The 19530-nt window shown below is 40.5% G+C and overlaps 1 protein-coding gene across 1 annotated transcript in view; it reads right to left on the bottom strand.

Moving 5' to 3' along the window:
• Positions 1-1448: 1448 nt before the first annotated feature.
• Crb1 (crumbs cell polarity complex component 1) overlaps positions 1449-19530 on the bottom strand; it is a 163048-nt gene continuing 144966 nt past the window's right edge. Inside the window, exon 12 of the mRNA XM_028773807.1 lies at positions 1449-2018. Coding sequence (XP_028629640.1) covers positions 1803-2018 — 216 coding nt within the window. The 3' untranslated portion in view covers positions 1449-1802. The remainder of the gene's footprint in view (positions 2019-19530) is intronic.

Here is a 19530-nt window from a genome sequence, read left to right as displayed (position 1 = left end):
AACCAAACCAAACCAAACCAAAATAAACCAAACCAAACCAAACCAAAACAAAACAAAAAAACCTCGGTGATTGTCTGCACTGAGAGTAGTTGGGAAGGATAGATTTCCTCTTTTAGATTTAAAGTTTATGTCATTTCATTTTTTAGCTTATGTCTAAAATATATATACATATATTTCCATTTTATTTATTTTATATGATAATAGTGTTACATGCATTTCAAACATATATAAGATACAGCCATCACAGAATAGACAATGTACAAATAGAAGGTACAATATTCTCTCCTTGAGGATGGACAAATGCCCATCTTACTGGGGTCCTTGCATTTAGATGCCATCTCTGTTGGGCTATATCAAAAGTCCCTGGAAGGAAAGAGCCTTTTTCAGGCTTGACAAATAATTTTCTTACTGTCTTAAATTCTGTCTAGGAAATGTCCTGACTGGAAGCAAATCTACATAAAGAATAATGACTCTAAATGACTGAGGCAAAAGATGTAATTCATAACAAATTCTTCAATTGTTCTTACAAGTTACTTTTCTTACATGTAATATTCCAGGCAAACAAAAGAAAACAAACAAACAGAAGCCATCCACCAACCAACCAAGCAACCAATTTACAAAGAACAATAAAGGCAAGCTTGGACAGGAGAACAGCTAGATTTCAATTTTATTTGTTACGGTTGGGTCATATTTTAAACCATATATGCTTCTCATGGCTTTCTCTAAATCTAAGATTGGTCCTCTCATCAATAAACACAATTAGACTTGTGTATGTGTGTGTGTGTGTGTGTGTGTGTCTGTGTGTGTATGTGTGCATGTGTATTGCATCTATGTGTGGTGTGTGTGTGTATTGCATCTATGTGTGGTGTGTGTGTATGTGTGTCCTCATGTTTGGGCACACATATAAATGTGTGTATATGATTGTATAGACAAGAGTTTGACAGACAGAGTCATCTTGACTCACTAATTGCCTTTCATATTGAGTCAGGGTCTCTCACTTAAAGCCAGTGCTCACCCTAACAGAACTGCCTTAACAGTTTAACCAGCTTGCTCCAGTGAGCCCTGATAGTTCTACTTCCTAAGGCCTAAGATGACAGGCAGAGGCCACACTCACCTGACACTTATGTGGGTAATAAGGACACAACTCCAGTTCTGACAGGTACACAGCCCTTGCTTTTCCTGGTTAATCATCTCTGCAGGCCCCACTGGAATCTTCTTTTACCATATGATAGAAGATTGAAAAAATAAGGTGACCGTGGTCGGACATATGTGATCCCAGAGTTCAGGAGGCTGAAGGAGGAAGGTCTATGTGATTTTGAGACCAGCTTGGTCTATATAATGAGTAACTGTCCAGAAACAAACAATAACAAAACAACAACAACAGCAACAAAACATAAAACCTTCCCTACAATACAAGAATTGAAAGTTGTATCCTAATCTTTCTTCTTGGTTCTGTATAATTAATGGCACTTGGCTACTAAACATTTTATGTGGATGACTCAGTAAAGAGTTTAAGGGGAAGCCTCTGGAGTTTTTCTAAAACACTGCATTCTCTGTTTGGAAGATGTTTTGCTAATTCTGGGGCTGACAGGCATGACATAGGGACACTCTTCTGGGAATGGATGACATAACTGAACAGATGTAAGGCGAATCCTCATGAAGGTCTATGAGGTATCTATCTATGGAAATCCTTTCCACAGTCCCAGCCACACGTATCTCTAGTGATGTAAAACCGTCTTCACTCAGGCATGACCAGGGCGCTCTTCATGTTCTGCTCTGTCCTGAGAGGAGCAGCGGGGCTCCTAGATGAGCCTTTCCAGTGCCGGGGGAGGCATCCTACTCCACATTTCCACTCGAGGGCCAGCCTTCTCCTGACCGCTGGGGCTGTAGGTTCCTTGAGTCGCCCTTTTGTTGGAGGCGATAAGAGAAGCAACTGCAGCAAGCAAGAGGATGAGGAGCAGGGCCAAAGTTCCGGAGCCAACAGCAGTGAAAACACCCGTGAGCCTGTCATCAGCCAACTGCAAGGATTGAAGGGATTTTATGTGAGTTCTAGAGCAAAGGTTCATGCTAGGACGGTGGTACTTTGGGATGGATATCAAAGAGACAGAGCTGGTACCTTTCAGCAGTGTAAAAGACCACGGAGTTCCAGACTTTTCTGATTCCCAAGTCATGTGCTCATGAGGGCCTACCTAGCCTCTAAGGTCTGCTGTGAGACAATGTGTGTGAAATATTTACATTATTGACTCACCGCTGTTGTCTCAATGACTAAGATCTTTCATTTAAAGAGAAAAAGATGGACGCATATATGGGCAAAATCATCCTAAATTTATTGGACTGTGACATTCATGATTTGTTCCCTTCCTTCTTCAAGTTTATGATTTTGAACCAACAATATGATTGCTTTAAAGCCTTTGGGAGAAGATTAAATTAGCTGTGTCTTGAAAAACACATCCCTAGAGAAGGAAGACTGATGGGCTAGTTTCAAAGTCAGTTTTTGGGTCATCATTTTGCTTTGGATGTGATGGAACAACTGATGTTTTTAAAAACAACTGTGTTTCATGCTGAGCCCAGAAGCTAAATAGCAACAAATACTAGGAAGAACCTTCTGGGAAAGCAATGAGGCTTTCCTGGTACATAGAGGTTCCTATGTCCATTGCAGTGTGTTTCTCTCTTTAGCAAGGCAGAAACCTTTTGGTTTAGCAATAGGTTATAGGAAGTTTGAGGTGCATGAAAATATTAAGGACAGAGGCAGTACTGTGTGGATTCTTTTTTTTAAAGATCTACATCACTATTTCTAAGGGCTTATCAGGATGACCAAAATATCTGAACCTACTTCCCTGTCCTAGCACAAAGTCATTTTCATGCCTAAAGCTTACTTCTTTGTTCTAGCCTAAGACTTAGATTCCTGCCTAAAATTACTTCTTTGTTCTAACCTAATGTCAGAATCCTTCCTGAAATTACTTCTTTGCTCTAGCCTAATGTTTGATGTGTTCAGAGTACTATTTCTGGCAGTACAAAAGCAGGAATAAGCTGTTTTGCCTTCTCACTTCTCATTTAGCTATCTGTATGATCCTCGGTTCATTTCCAAGTCAACAGAATGTTACATACACAAACATTGTTTTAACATTCTGGGCAATTTAATATCCTCACTATCTTTAACCATTTTTATTGTTTCTTCAGAGTTTGGTCCAAATAATCATATAAGTAATAGCACACAGTAAAGTCTCCATAATGCTATCTTTGATCTAGTTACTATAAACCTTGCTGATAAGTGGCTTACTGGCTTTTCATCCACTCATCAGTATATGTCAGTTATGTGTCATCTATAAGCTAGAATGTAAAAATACAAATATATCAAAGCTGAATCTAGATCTTCATGTTTGCGGATAGGAATTAAGAACCACACTCATTCATGTGGACATATAATTATAGTACATTACAAATGTGTATTAAGAGTGTCATGAATACTATGTGTAGCCTACCTGAGGTTTTTTAAAACTTGAAATGAAGCTATGACTGTTCTTTGAAGGATTAGGGAATATTCAGCTATTCTAAGTAAAAAAAAAATGGAATTGAGGGGACTCCAGGGAGAGCAAAGGTTGCACATACAGATATATGTTGGACAGGAGAGATGATAAAACTACAAGGAGATAAATTGTCTCAGGCAATCCAAATGCCACCCAAAGTCAGTGTTTGTCCTCTTCTTCAAAGGTGTTGCTGTTACTGGCCCCACTCAGTTATGTCCTTTTGGGAGGAACTAGTTGTTGTCCTGGGTGACTGAGATAGGACACTAATATCCTCACAGGCAGGAGACAAATCACCTTGTTTTCTTCTGGTTTTTGAATGTTTCTAGACTTTTTTGTGTGTCACTATTGAGGCTGATTATACTGGAGAAATGGAACCACTACACCCTTGCACAGTATAGCTGGAGAGGGCAGCAAGGAACACGGATTCCTGCCTTGGATTCCTGCCTCTGCCTCTTATTTATGTGAAGATCAGAAACTTATTTCACAGTTGGAGAGTCACTTATTCTCCTCTCAAGGTGGGTATTGCTAATGACTTAAAAGGATGAGATTAAACATCATACAACAAGCCTAAACTATACGAAGCATGGTGGCGTTCTCAATAGTCATCAGTAGACAGAACATATTATTGGCCATGATTTCCACTTCTATTGATTTGTAAAGGAGCACCTTGCCACTCGACTGTGAAGACCATTTATGAGCCTGAGCTGCCACTCTAGGCCTCCTGTAAATTTTTTGATGAAACAATCCCCCTGACTCTCTCAAATCATGGCATTAAGCATGGGGCTAAAGTAAATGGCATTTTCAAATTGCTTTGAAGACTTTTTACTTTTTAGTTTCCATGACTGAAGGACTACTTTTTGCTCTGTTATTCTTCAACAATTCTTTACAAATATAGAACCGAGATGGATATTATGACAACTCAAACTGCAATGACACAGGGACTCATGAAAGAGTCGTTAAAGGACAGGACTGGAATGGCAGGGACAGGGCATGTTCTAACAATGGGCTTGTCAATATTTCCTTGAAATGATGAGTCCAAATTCATAATCATTTTTAAAAAGACTATATAATGAAGATTACTTTTCTAAAAGATTATCATCCATCTATAGTCCATTCTCATGTTGGAATCTTTAAAATGTCTGTGTGCAAGTTATTTATGACTAAACTGTGATTGTCTTTAATGCTCTGCCTTCAGAACAAAGTGAAGAAGTGTTTTGTTTTAATTCTGAACATTTTGGCTTAGACATAGCCAAAGCATTTGGAAGAACGTGAAACAATAAATACATTAGAAGCAGCCTTGAAAAACTATGAAGCCATAAGGATTTATATGAAGACTCACAGTTTCAAGGCGCTGAAAGTAAAAACTTGCAAGTGTTTATTTACAGTGAAGAGAGTCACAAATGGATTCTGTTGCCACATAGGTCGTTCTCCCAAATGTGGAACTTAAAAAAAGAAATTGCCAGTTCTACCTTCTTCCTGGACTCCTTTATAGTCACCTCTAACCTGACATCTGCCACATGGAACAGGGACTGCTTGTGAATTTGTCCCCAACCCCATGTACTGCTACTGAGTGGTGATGATGTTATTTTTTTAAAATAAATATTTGTGGTTAAAAATAGTGGTGCTATTTGGCTTCTGGAAAAGGCTATAGTGGATTTAATTCACTCAAATTGTTCTTGAAACTCAGATACATGTCAGGTAGGTAGGAACATACAGAGACAGGTGAATGAGGTGTGAGGTTTTCGTGTTAAAACAGGAACTGTGTCACTTGATGGTAGTCTATGGTACAACTTCTTCCTGTGAGTTTTGGTGTGTGTGACCTATGCATTTAAATGTTATATAAATAACCATAAAAATTACTATGTGAATTGATGATTAATGGAAAAATTACTTTCAACAAGTGTTTTCAAACACCACTTAGAATATTTATTTCTATCTGCATATCAAAAGCAATATAAAGGCATCACTTCTAACTCTCCTGCCAAATTAAAGGACGAGATAAGAATTCAGCTTTAAGACTTGAGAGAGCATCCCCTGGGAATCCCTACTGTAACAATTAGATCCTCGCTTTATGGATGGTAAAACACTCCCACGCAGGCCTGAATCCTTGAACTATAGCTTACCAGTGAGTTGCTAGAAGCAGGCGTTTCCATAGTAATGCTGACTGTGCCAGAGCTTTGTTTTTAAAATTATTATTGTGACAGCTGCCAATTTTCAACCATAAATATACTGTTCACTTTACAGTTGGGGGGTGCTGGGGGGAACAAGGTACTGAAAATTTAAAAGAAACTTGGGAACTGTCCTTAAACAGCAAGGAGGGGGTTTAGCCAGATATTCCTTCTACAGAATGTAAGACTTAGGAAAGAGAAAAAACAGTAGCCCCAGAGAGTTCATACACCTCTCCCTAGGAGCAGCCATGGTGGACAGTAGGCAGCTGAGGAGGGATGACACTTAAACTGTACCCACCTCTTCATCAGGTGGCTCTGCTGCTTCCCAAAACAGAGCTCTCCCCGGGATTGTTGAGAATGTCTAAACAGTGACATTCCCCTCCCTTCCCCACAGAACTGTAAGAATGAAATTGGCTGCCTTCAAAGTCCCTCACCAGAATATAAAGTCTGTCTCATAAACTCTCACCACACAGTTGCAAGTCTTTACAGCTCTGCTGTTTGGAATCAGGATTACCCGGGGGACAGGATGGTGGGAAATACAAGGCTGAGATAGAATAGTGTAGAGAGATACAAGCTGGATGGTAGGGATCTTTCCATGGGTGTCCATGCCAGACATTAAACAATGGGTCTATATTGGAGGCTGTATGGAAACACTGGGAATCAGTGAGAAAAATATGAACTGATCCAGCACAAAGTTAACTTACACACTGTAACCCAACTGTGACCTGTTTAGTCTTATGGAAAAAAAGCTCACACTTGCTGATTTGAGATATGCTGTTACAGTGACCAGAAAGGGACACAACTCTTCCTGAATTCAGCAAACCGAGATGATACATGAGCTCCCTGAAAGCACAGGACCATCTGGAGTTTCAGGGCTAATGACAGTGACTGAAGTTCTTGTGCTGTCTCCTGCCTCTCTTCAACTTTAGACACAGAAATTAGGCAAAAGCTAAAAGCAGCTAGAACTCTGAAGAACATGGCTTTCATATTTTACTTTCTGGGAACAGGTGGTATGAGCAATACCATTGTTTGCCTTGGAACACAAGACCTCATGAATAAAAACTCTCTCTCCTTCTCTCATGCAAAAACCAAGTTCCACCCCTCCAAAGTCACTTAGCTTGCAATATGCTTTACAAATTTATTGGCCAGAGATAATAGCTTGCCATTTCTTTTGACCTTGGGTTGGGGGCTTGCCAGATGTTTCCTACACAGTAACTGCTTTAATTCTCCCAATATACCAATGGATGATGGAGGTGTGACTATTTTCTGTCACCCTTCCAGGGAGGCCTTTTCTGGGGTCCCCATCTTTACCTGAAGTTAGCTTTAATCTCTCAAGTGCATGGTGCTGTGGCATCTATCCACTGTCTACATTTCCTGCTGCCTCAGGAACTCTGCTGAGGTACAGGTGCTTGTCTTACTTCGCTCTCCTCCTCTTCCATGTTCCCTTCTGTCCATTATGCACTTCGAACAGTGTCGACCCCACACTCTGATGACAGTCACGTGACAGGAGGGAACCAAGTACTCATCCAGCAGTACATCTTGAGCTACTCACTTCCCAACACACAACCTCTTTCTCTTGAGATTTATATCTAACCAAAACCTCAGAATGAGTTCCACAGAAGGAGGAGACAGTTTGCTTTGGGTCTCGGTGAATATTTCAGGTAATTAATTCTTGGGGTTCTAGTGGCAGGGGAGTGGCAAAAAAGAAGGAGATGACAAAGATGTCTTCAGCCCCAAGAGGACATGAAGACTGTTGTCTCTGTGAAAGCAGGCATGAGCTTTCTACCTAGCTTTACTTTTTCCTGCCCCTCGAATTCCAGCTGGCAAAAGAAGGAATGGCTACTGAAGATTAAAAAATAAGGAAGCTGCCATCAGCAACAGTTTCTGAGATCTGGGTATTTCTTTTCATCTCCATTAGGCAATCCCTCAAACCATTACATTGGTCCCTGTTGGTCTCGGGAAAAGCTTCCTCTTGTCTCTCCTCTGTGCTTCCTTTTAGAAACCAGTGTTTGCTGATGAGTGATCCAGTTTGTGGAAGATGCAGCACTATGAGCTGCTAACATTTAGAGGTTTCCAGTTCTCTGTGGTCAGACCTATCCATAGCCAACTCCTCTCCACTCTGCCACTCTCTTCTTCATTCCCATAGTCACAGACCTGGCTTTGTATTTGCCATCTTTAACCTAGCTGAGTAATTTATCCTCCACCCACTTTCTCTTCCACTCAAATTGCCATCCCTGTAGCCCAAAGAAAGAAAAAAAAAGAAAACAAAACACAGAAAATAAAATCAAAACCAGACCTTACCAGACTCAGTGGCCTGTGAGAATTAACCTACATCACACCTTAGCATAGCAAGTCTAAATTGGTAATTTTAAAATCTAGTTTCTTTCTGTGTGACTCTTTTTTGTTTGTTTGGTTGGTTGATTGGTTTTTTGTTTTTGTTTGTTTGTTTGGTTGGTTTTTGGGGATTGCTGTCTCTGGCTACAGCCTGTCTAGCATCCTCTATTTGTCACTGCAGAATCAGGAGTCATCTTCTGGTGCCATTTCCAGTTTACCAGAGAGCGCAGCGTGACATGATTTCAATCAGCCTTCCCCACTTTTAGAACATTCATTATTCATTTGTTCTACTGCTCAGAGGCAAAGTTCTACCCCAGACGACTATGAGGAAAGGATATCTATTTACTCTGGAACTTTCCAATAATACAAAACACAGAGCTTTGCACAAAGCGGTTGATCACTCAATATTGAATCACAGCTGTAATGCTCATCGCTCTGCCTGATGCATTATTAAATTGTTTTTATGTGTAAGAAGAGTTCTGCAGAGCTCAGAATGTTTCAGGGTGGGGTCACTTACTCATCAGGTCATGCTGTCACTCTTTTGCATTTTTACTGAATGTCTCTTAAGCTGCAGAGATCATGTAAGATACTGGAGGCAGGGAATGAAGTTGTGATAACCATTGTCTAAAAGAGGTCCTCACCGTTCAATAGCAGTGTGTGTGTGTCGGGAGGGATTGGGAGACAAATCCACAAGCAACCGGCATTCTGCACAGCAAGTGCTAAGCTGGAGGTAGGTATAAAGGATGTTGAGGAGGGAGGTTGAGCTCACAGCATGGCTTTGCTTTCTCAGAGGTAGAAAGCCCTTTAAGCACAAAGAAATGCCATGATCCTATTCCTTTAAGGAGAACAAGAAACATGGCTATAGTACCGGGACATTTCTTTCTTGTATGTGAAAACATGCTAATGTTAGGCAAGTCCCTCTGCAGAGCCACAAATGCCGAATGGAGCAGAGTAACATCTTATCTGATAGAAAGACATTTACCCATCCTAGGCATAGAACAGCTTGTCTATTCCAGTTTATTGATTGGAAACACTGGCTTCATTACTCCGGTTGTTGTTGTTGTTGGTGGTGGGGTGTGTGTGTGTGTGTGCCAAGAAGTCTTCTCTTAAAATTGATTTTCTTTAGAAACTACATCTGCCAGAGTATATACATTTTAGGAAGTGATCAATAATTATGCAAATTTGTTTTATGCATAAGCTCAAGAGCTGGGACATACTCAGTGGCAAATGAATTTAAAGGGCAGAGAGACTCTTTGAAATTAAGTAATACTGAAGCACGTGACAACCAACAGCTAAGTGCAGTTAATCTTACCCTGGATTATGGAGGCAGGGGGAGACTTTAAAAAGTCATTATTAGGCAACTGGAGAAATCAAAGTATGAAGAGTGTATGAAAACTTAAATTTCTTGGGTGAAATACCAGTGTTGTAGTTGGAGAAGGAAGCCCTCCATCGTAGAATTTCACTTGCTGAAATTCCAGGTGGAAAAGTGTGAAACCTACAACCTACGCTGCTTGAAATAAAAACTGGATGTATGCAGAGAAAGCTAAATATAGGTAGCAAACTCCCACAAACCTGGTTGATCTCGGTGAAGGCTATTTTCTCCCTGCTCCCCCATTTCCTTCTGATTTTCTTTAGGCTCCGTATTCTGCACACACCCTCAAATTGGAAATGTAATGTTTTAAAAATTAATTTTAAAATGGAGAGTGTATCTCCAACTTGAGTTCATGTTCCTCCCATTGCCCTGCCCCTCGCTGTTCTAGACCTTGTTCTTGCTTGCTTACCCTCTCTCTGTGCTTTCATTCCACAGCAAATGCTGTTCCCACTGATAGAAAATCCTCTTCTGGGCAGTGAAGTGTTGGTCACCTTGCACGTCAGTTGCCCTTCTTAGAATAAAACCTGTACCTTATTCCATTTTCATACTTTTCCTTCCTTCCTTCCTTCCTTCCTTCCTTCCTTCCTTCCTTCCTTCCTCTTTCTTTCTTTCTTTCTTTCTTTCTTTCTTTCTTTCTTTCTTTCTCCCAACTTTCTTCAGCAGGCTGAAAGCTGCTGTGGATTCTTTTTTTTTTTTTTACATTATACAGGAGGGGGGGGGAAGAGCCAATCTCTGGCATCCCTGTGGCTTATCACATATTCCTTCCGCAAAGGTAATCTAGTCCGTGTCATTGTATTTATTGCCCCCAAATCAAAACCAGTTGCAAAAGTAATGAAGGTCTATTGGTTTGTGTTGACTTAATCCCTGTCAGAGGGGCTGTAGGAGCATATAAGGATAATTTGACCAGTAAAAGGAAAGCCATAAAAATGATCAAAAAGCCAATAGATACGCTGAGAACACCAAGCTTATTTTACTGAGGATTTATGGCCAACTTATCAGAAAATTATTTGGTCCAAGTCTACATTCAAATAAGTCGCTCAGTAATTCAGCAAAGATTCCAACCTTTGGGGTGGGGGGTGAAAGCCTCCTATAATGAGATAGCCTGGTAACCCCTAACTTGCAGCACATGTAGTTTAATTTTCAACAGTTGTGAGACTGCAGTAAATTCAGCTTTTGAATCACTAGTCCCACTTATCCTCAGACCTGCACTAAATTACCAGAGCATGAATGGCATTGGAGCACAGCTGGCTGCCTCATCCCCTTGACATAGCTAAGTGTTTATTAATCAAATTGGACTTAACTATGGGACACACCCCAGATGGTAGCAAGTGCCAATTCCTGTTGTGTCCCTTCCTGGAATAACTGGATGTCGGATAGTCAGAATCTGCCACTCTGTGTCAGCTTGGCCCCAGCTCAGTTCTAGGGGTTGTATTTTATTGACCAGAATCAAATTGGCTTCCCCTTGTGTAGGTGATAAAGTATGGTGTCAAGTCACCCATGTAAAATGTATAACTTTAACTTTGACAGCCTGTCATTGAAGTCCTTGTTTATATAATCTATTGTGCCATTTAGTCTATTTTTATTTTAAAGAGAAGACATAGAACTAAAACCCGTTCTGCTAGTGTTTCCTTGATGGATGTCTGTACATTGCACCTTCCTTTAAATAATCTTGGGAGTGGCTATTTCTATTGTCACTGTCGACTTCCATCAAATTATCAGACTTTCAGGTTTCAGCTCTGCCTGGTGGAAGATGAAGGGTGTGCATGGTGCTGTAATGGAGAGCTTTCCTCAGCACAGACATTGCTTTCCCAAGTTTGAGACTCGGTACATTTGAACAGAGAGTACACTGTGCTGCTGAGGTAGGCCAGGCCGGCATTCCCAGCCAGCAAAGACAGAAATCTTCACACTGGGAGGACTTCTTAGAGTTACACTTAGTTGTAGAACTAAAGAGTCCTTCCCAAAGTTGATGTTTCAAATTGGCAAAAGTCTAAAAATCAGCAGAATTGGAAAAAAAAAGAATTATGTTTGACTCTACAACAGTTTACCTCAATCTCCAAATGCCCAATTGGGTAAATACCTTGTTTATATTAGTACTGAGGAGTCTTAGGCATTTCTTCTTGGAGGAGAGCAAATGCAAAACCTAACAGCATACCCTATGAACTTAAAAATATTGTCAAATTACAACAGATCTTCATCCATAAACTTAAAATATAATAGCCTACTAAAAATTAGATCGAATAATGTAGCTGAAATTACATTGGACATTTCAGAGTCTCTAAGTCTATGTGATACATACAGGGATTAGAGTATTCAAAACATCACCATCATCCTCATCTTCTGAAGTAATAATATATCTGACACTTGGTCAATAGAGGGTGGGGAGCAGAAGACCCCTGTCCCTTCGTGACGAAGTGTCAAGGACAAGTTACCAAAAACACCTCTTCACCACTGGTCAATTTTCAAGAGCTGTTTTAATAAAATGAATATCAGAGCAGTTACTTTCTACTCAGCTGAGACCTATTTAAGGAAATTAAATAATATGCCTAAAGCACTTATCATATTCTGCTTGTCAAGTTAGCTAGTAATATTCTCAATACAGGATTTTCTCTCCAGACTTTATTGCTAAGCACATTTCCTCCCATCTGCAGCATGCCAATATTTGACACTCTCCCTCTGTCCCCCACTTCCAGAATTTTGAAGTGATTGTTAAAAAAAAGAATATCGCCTTTCCTATGTTAAATAATCTGAAATCTCGGGGGAGGGGGTCTTTTGTTTTTTTTAAGTCTCCCAAAGGGACTTAGAATTAACTCATGCTCTGAACCATTCTCGTACCTTAGATCACACTCAATTACCCCTTTAGAACAACGAGCTTCCCTGGGTCCTGTAATTTTTCAGTTCAGTCACCATTTAGATTGTTCATCTCAGGGATGTGGATGGCCTAGGAACCCCAGGAAGAAATCCTCGATTAGTCACCACCTTGAAAAATCCTCCCCAATCCTGTTTACCAGGATCTGTGCCAACTCTCCAAACGTGCTGGGAGCTCATGTTCTTTTCAGGGTCACTCTGCCTGCACAGCACAGATTAAACACACAGCCCTGGTATTTTCAGTGTTGCGAGGAGACACATTTACATTCCACTGACAGCACTGGGTGTAAAAGGAAACCATCTGCTGTGATTGAACAACAGAGGGATGGGATAGCTGCAATCTCCATGGAAGAAAGCGAGCCACGGCACAACTCAGCTCAGGTCCTCGTCTTTGTGTGGTCCACATGATGAAACCACCATGGTGTAGAAAGAAGTTTTTTATACTCCAGTGGATTTTACTCACTGATCCCAAGTCACTCAGTTTCATTGCCCACTTTTACTAATATTGGATTGTTACTATTTTAAGGGTCATTTCCTTAGTTTCTGGAGCCTAGAATACATGTGTTATTTCTACTACCAAAATGATATCTACATCTTTGGTTGCTAGTGCATTCGGTCCAGGTGATTCATCTTTCTACCATACAGCTTGTTTTTGACAGTGGAGTTACTCATGAAGTACTTCAGAACTAAAGGGTGGTATAAGGGCAAGGAAACACTAATGACACACTAAGGATTTAATATGTTCTGGCATTTTTGCATGCCATCGTAACTAAATTTTCACAATTTAATAATATAGACTCTGTTTAAAGGTTATTTAAACAGTTTATCCAGAGTCACACAGCTGGCAATCTGAAAACTTGGTATTCAAATTACGGAGTGTGTTCAATCGCACACAGCTGCATCCTCTGTAGGAAACCAAATAAATATAAGCCCCAATCTATCCTGTAATTTCAGTTGTTAGCAGCACGTGGTATATTTACATGGTGGCACGGTTGTTCAGGTTTCTTCTTATGTGGCATACTTCCATAGTTAGTCATGTTTCCTGGCGTGTCAATGTTTCCTCAATTCTTTTAGGGTTTTATATATGAGAACAAGCTTCAGTAGAACAAGCTAGTGGGTGGGAATGTTTTCTTTATGAGTTCTAGGAAGGTGCCTAGTATACAGTTGGTGACTGGGAAAGAAGGTGTCTAGTGTGTGTGTGTGTGTGTGTGTGCACTGAAATACTCAGCAGAAGAACAAAGAAAGAGACCCATAATTCACAACTTTCAGTCCTGTTTTTAACACCCAGCATGTCTATCAAGAAACAAAACAACTAAACAATGTGGAAAATCTTCCAGGGTTGCTGCTGGTAGGCAACAGCTCTGTGCTGCTTGCAGTCTTAACACAGCATAGCAGGCGGTGGTTAAGAAGGTAGTTGTTCACAGTGTCAGGAAACAAAGTATCAAGCCATCAGCTTGCTTTTTGGGTGCAGCACTTAGGTTGCAGCCATGTATTGCTTCCAACTGTAAATACTAACAGGGAAGCAAAGAAAGAGATCTTCATTCGCCATGGCTGTCTGAGCTCAGCATATTACATGCCACTCTGGCACTATTTGCTGAGCTGCAGATAATTGTACCTCTTGTTAACAAGTTTCTGTGTATTTTCACTCCATCAGCAGGTTCTTGAATCAATGCCGATAGTAGGTTTGACTAACATCAGCATAATTTGACTTTGATGGAAAGTTTGAAATTTATGCATAATTAAAAATTATACATTCATTTCCTAATGTTCCCGAGAAAGGCAATTAATCCTCTTGGATGTCATAGCATTTGTATCTGATTCCTCAAAAACACATGGTTCCTTTGCCTCTGACTGACTACAGTGCTTTACTATGGTTTTAGGACAAAGAAGCACATTTAGGGCAAACTAAGAATGCCTTTGACACTTGACCCAATGTGGAAAAGATTTAAGGTTTCCAAGATCATGGGAGAAGGGCAATGCTGTTATACTCCCTTTGAGACACTCAGTAGAGTTTCAGAACCATTAGATAGGAGCTCCCATTTTCTTATAACTGGAACGTTAAAAAGGAGACTGGAATATTATTTATGGGAAAACACGAACCCATTTCATTACATGTAAAATATATGTCTTATTATTTATGAAGTATGTAAAGTGTACCAGTGTTATTAAGTGTATAAGGTCTAGAAGCATTGTTATCCATCAAGTATATAAAGTATGTAAAAATGGTGAATTCATTTGATAAAGACACTGGCTCAGTGCTCCCTACCATATACGTAAACAACCTCACTGCATTAGTAACGTTGTTGCCATGGAAAGATAAAATAAGGTTATTCTACATTGTCCTTTACAGAATCAAGGAAGACAGTACCAGATGTATAAAATATGTAAGGGTCTAACTGTTTAATTCAGAAGAAAACACTTAAATTTCTGTAGCAAAAAATTTGAATTCTATCCTCGAGCTTCTACAATTCATGTCACAAGACACTCTCTACAATATGTTTTCAAGATCCATATGCAGCTATATTTGAAAACCTATAGCAAGCAACACACTCCTTACATTCGTTAATTCTTTACTTTTGTTATAGCACTCAGGCTGGCCTTGAATTCTTGACCCTCCTGATGCTGAGGCTACAGACATGCCCTGTGCTTGACTGTCCTATTGAGCTCCTTCTGCTCAGGTCCCATAGCGGCCATGCCTCTCTGTGCCTCTTGTGCTGCCTTGAAGTCATTCAAGTTACTTTGAACTGAGCTGACAAATGAGATGGCTTTGTAAACTCAGGTGGAACTTCCCAGCATAAACGAAAAGCAGTCCCTGATACATGAGGAGAAGCTCTCTGTGCTGGCCACGTAGAGGAGAGGGCTTGTCTGATCTCTGGATAGGACATGACTATGACTGCCTCTGAGTAGGACTAAAATGTGCAGTCCTGTGGTGAGCAAATCTTGAAGATGGAGCAAGATAGATGACAGTGTCTTTGTTAGATTCTGGATTATCAACAGTACTGTGTATACTGATGCCCAGATGTGGGCCAATTGTTCCATCACAGAATTCATATGTGAGCAGCATCATGTGACACTCCCAGGTCACAGTGCTTCTTCCTTCAAATGGTTTTCCCATCAGAAGGAGGCTGACTGTCCTCCCTGGCCATGGAAGGATCCTGTGAAATGCTCCACTTCTGCTTCGAGTCAGGTTACCAATTAAACCATCACACAGGTTTCTACAGTTCACAAGGTGAGTCTGATGCAGTGTCATTTCTAAGGATTCTGAAAATAAAATTTTAAATTAAGGTGCCAATATTAGTTTCTACAATTTGAAAGTATTTATATTTGTAACTAAGTGGTACAGCAGTTAAAGCAGCCAAACAAACACAACCTTCAACCTTAAGAAACTGCAAATTAGGATAATTTACATACTGCCAGTGGTAATTAGCTTTTGCATACACAGGACTAAATGGTAAAAATAAACAGATACCAGATCCCATTAGGGCAGAGAGCAAACTCCTCAATCTTCTTCACATTTATATTGCTTATTTGCCTCTCGAGCTCTTCTTCAAAAGTTTCCACACACTTCCCTGCACATTGTTGGCCTCAAGAAATACACTTTTTTTTTGTATATATAAGGACATGTACTTAAAAACTCACTCCACACTTAAGAAATGTCAACTGTTCGATAACTTTCTACTACAGCACCTTACTTGGAACAACCTCTAAATGTTTCATTGTATAAATTAGAAGCCCAGAACTACATATCGGGGAAAATATAAGCAACTTTAGGGTTAGATGTGCTATACGAATTGGAGAAAATTCCTCAAGTGTTTTGAGCCTTGAGTTTAAGCATATGAAGCAAGCACACAGGCACCCCATGGCTGGTATTAAAGGAGAGACCGAATGGTGAACTTCTCTTGGAACTGAAAAAGAATCATGTATATTTTGTTGAAGGAAAAAGACACCCAGAAGAACCCTAGACCCCTGGTTCTGGAGCCAACAAGGTCTCCTGTGCCTGGGCTAACTCTCCTAGGGCAGCCAGGGTTTGGCTTTGTAATCTCTGGTTCTCCAGACTCTGAAAATAGATACGTGCAAACCACCCTCTGCTCAGTACCCAACAGGGCCATTTTCTCAAGCAAATAAACATACTTTCTCACTGTGGTGCTCTTTAGGGTGATGGGTAAAAAGTGTATTAGTCCATTACCCTTGAGACTCTTTTTAGTGGTTGGATACAGGAAATTTCCTCAGTCATTTTTTTTCCTGAAGACTTAATCTGATTATATTTAAAACTTCCCAAGCCAAAACTGGTTTGGGTCCTTTGAGAAAAATAGACAACATCATGTCCTAAAACTTTAACAAGTAATAACTTTACAAAGTATTCTAGTGAAAAAAAAATTTTTTTTTTTTTTTTTTTTGGTTTTTCAAGACAGGATTTCTCTGTATAGCCCAGGCTCTCCTGGAACTCACTCTGTAGACCAGACTGGCCTCAAACTCAGAAATCCACCTGACTCTGCCTTCCAAGTGCTGGGATTAAAGGTGTGTGCCATTACTGTCCAGCCAAGTGAAACTTTAAAAAAAAATGTTTAAAGCAAGACTTAGTAGAAAAACTATGGCAAGAAAAATTTTCATCAGCAAAATTAAAATTTTGGCTGGGAAGGTCCCCCTGTGATATGTGTTCACTTCCCCTTAAAGCTTATGTGCTGAAATCTGAACAGACCCTAGGGTTATGATATTAGATAGGGGTCTTTGGAAGACACACTTTGGTGTACAGGTTGCCTGGAGGCCCCTTTCATGATGTGATGTCACAAGGGATGACATTGTCAGGTATGACAAGAAAGCAGGACTTCATCAGACACTGAAGTTTCCGATGCCCTGACCTTGGACTCTCTACCTGCCAGAACTCTAGGTAATGTCTCTCCATAGTAAGTAACCCACTATATAGCAGAGACCAAGAAAGATCCTTTATAAAGTGTCTGTCTGTCTGTCTGTCTGTCTGTCTATGTATTTAATACACATGAGTGTTTTGTTTGCTATACATCTATTCACCATGCATGTGCTGGTGCCAGTGGAAGCTAGAAGGAGTCAGAGTGCCTGGAGCTGCAGTTACACATGGTCAGGAGGCACCATGTGGGTGCTGGGAATCCAACCCAGGTATTCTGCAAGAACAGCCTGTGCTCTTAACTGATGATCCATCTCTCCAGCACAGAGGGATCCCTTCTAATTAGAAAGTGATTGGCAGCCAGCAAAAAAATAACAAGCCAAAGGAATATTTACAGGAAGACATGGCCCCAGCCTAAATGGCAGGGTATGAGAAGATCCTCCTTTGATCAGTTACAGCTTGATCAGTTACAGCCTTCCTTGATCTGGTCTGGTCCTTCATTTATTTGAGTTTACATCTTCTTATTTCCCAACTTTGCTGTTCCACTCATGCCTGTCCACTCCTGCTCCTCACATTTTTCCCGAGATTTCTTCACAGAGAACATTTTCCCCTCTCTTGAATGTGATCCTACTTTCTGTCGTGTAAAATTCCTTCTCATAGTTCATGCTCTAACTTAATTCCCAGACCTTCTATGAAAATGTCTCCCAATACAGCTACTTTCCTCATTGATTGGGCTTTTGCGAATTTATGTTGTGCTTTGACTCAGAAACATAAATTAGGGATTGTTTGGAGTCACATTGTGTAGTTACTTTTTCTCTAAAGAGAGATTACACTTTCCTTGAAACTACTGTGATAAAAATTGTGTATTATATTTCACTGACTCTTTCTGTCCTCCTTCCTCTCTCCCCATGTGATTCCCATTACCAGAGGGACTGAAGAGACAAACATGCTGGAATGGTTACTTTGGGAAGATGCTTCATTCTCTAGGTTGTAGGGGAAACAGAGAAGTCACAGACTCCAGCCGCTCCCAGCATTGTCACGGGCCATATGAAAGGACAGGGCATTGGACTTCCTGCCTTGCAGCCCAGAATGTCAGCAAGGCCCCTAGGGAACAGTAAATGTAGACAAAGGCAGCTAAGAATGAGGATGGCTTGGCAGGGAGGAGACAGAGAGAGTAGCACAGTGCCTCGCAGATATGCTGAATCTGGAAAGGAGAGAGAACTTGGGAAAGGTTATGTGAGTCTTTTCTGACCATGAGATTTACAAAACATGGTCAGCGTTGGACTTACTAAGCACATTTGGTGCAAAGGCAGAAGTCCCCAGCCACAGCCCCCAGATCTTGAGACACTGGTGCTCTTTCTGTCCATGAACACAACCAGCTTTTTCTGGTTTTGTCCCACAGCCACTTGCTTTTCCTTGGCATGTCGCTCTGTCCTGTTGCTGAGGGAATTCAGCCTAGCACTGTAAAGTTCAGTCCTTCGCTCCACTCTATAAAGCCCGTTCCACGATCCCTAAGGAAGTCAATGGCTTTAATGGTTGTCTCGCGGGCTTTCCCTTCCCTAAACTCGGAAGTAAAACACAGTTATGGAGAGAACTAAACCATCAATCAAAGCAAAGCCCCATTATAAACATTATGAGGCTCCAGTATTGTAAGTAATTCTGAGTTCTCTCAAAAAACAGAAACAGGATTTTATTTGCAACTTAATTCTTCCAGTGAAAAACAATGTAAATTCACACTTTGAAAACAGAGAATCATACAAGACAAAAATGCATATCAAGGGAAAATGTGCTTTTATTTTGTAAAGAAAATGCCTCTTCATTATTGAAGTCCTGGACTAAATATCCTCTGTGTGAGGTTTTACTGCCCTCCTACCCTAGCAAGGTTACATGTTCTTCTTCCAAGATACCACAACACATTCTCCTCATCTCTCTATTCCTGCAACATACACTGACCGCTGTTTTGCCAGCATGACTGACTGATCTGAGTTTGCAAGGATAGGGAAAACATTTCATCGTGTCTGTGGGTTCCCATCAGTAGAAGGGGATGGCTAATTCCTAAGACTTTTTAACGATAATAAGATAATAAATTAAGTGTACATAATGGGTCAGAGTAAACTCACTTCAAATTTGAGGCGTCTCTGATCATAAAATGCACAACAGCAAAGTGTGTAAGTTGCTCAAGGAGCAGACACTACAAATGGGGATGGCAGGGACTGAGCAAAGAATTCTTTATCGGGAGGTTTTGAAGAAAAATATGTTTCACGTTTCACTAGGCAGTGAAGAATGAAACAAGGTTTTATGACCAGTAATGGGCACCATGTGCTTCCAAAGGTGCTATGCTACTTGGCTCTTACTAGTTTACAGCAGGTGAATTAAAGGGCTACATATGTATATTAATGATCA

Source organism: Grammomys surdaster, unplaced genomic scaffold (assembly GCF_004785775.1).
Source record: "Grammomys surdaster isolate TR1022 unplaced genomic scaffold, NIH_TR_1.0 234, whole genome shotgun sequence".
NCBI classification, from domain to species: Eukaryota; Metazoa; Chordata; class Mammalia; order Rodentia; family Muridae; genus Grammomys; species Grammomys surdaster.
Note: the sequence above shows the minus strand (reverse complement) of the source record. Positions and strands in the feature narration are given on the sequence as shown.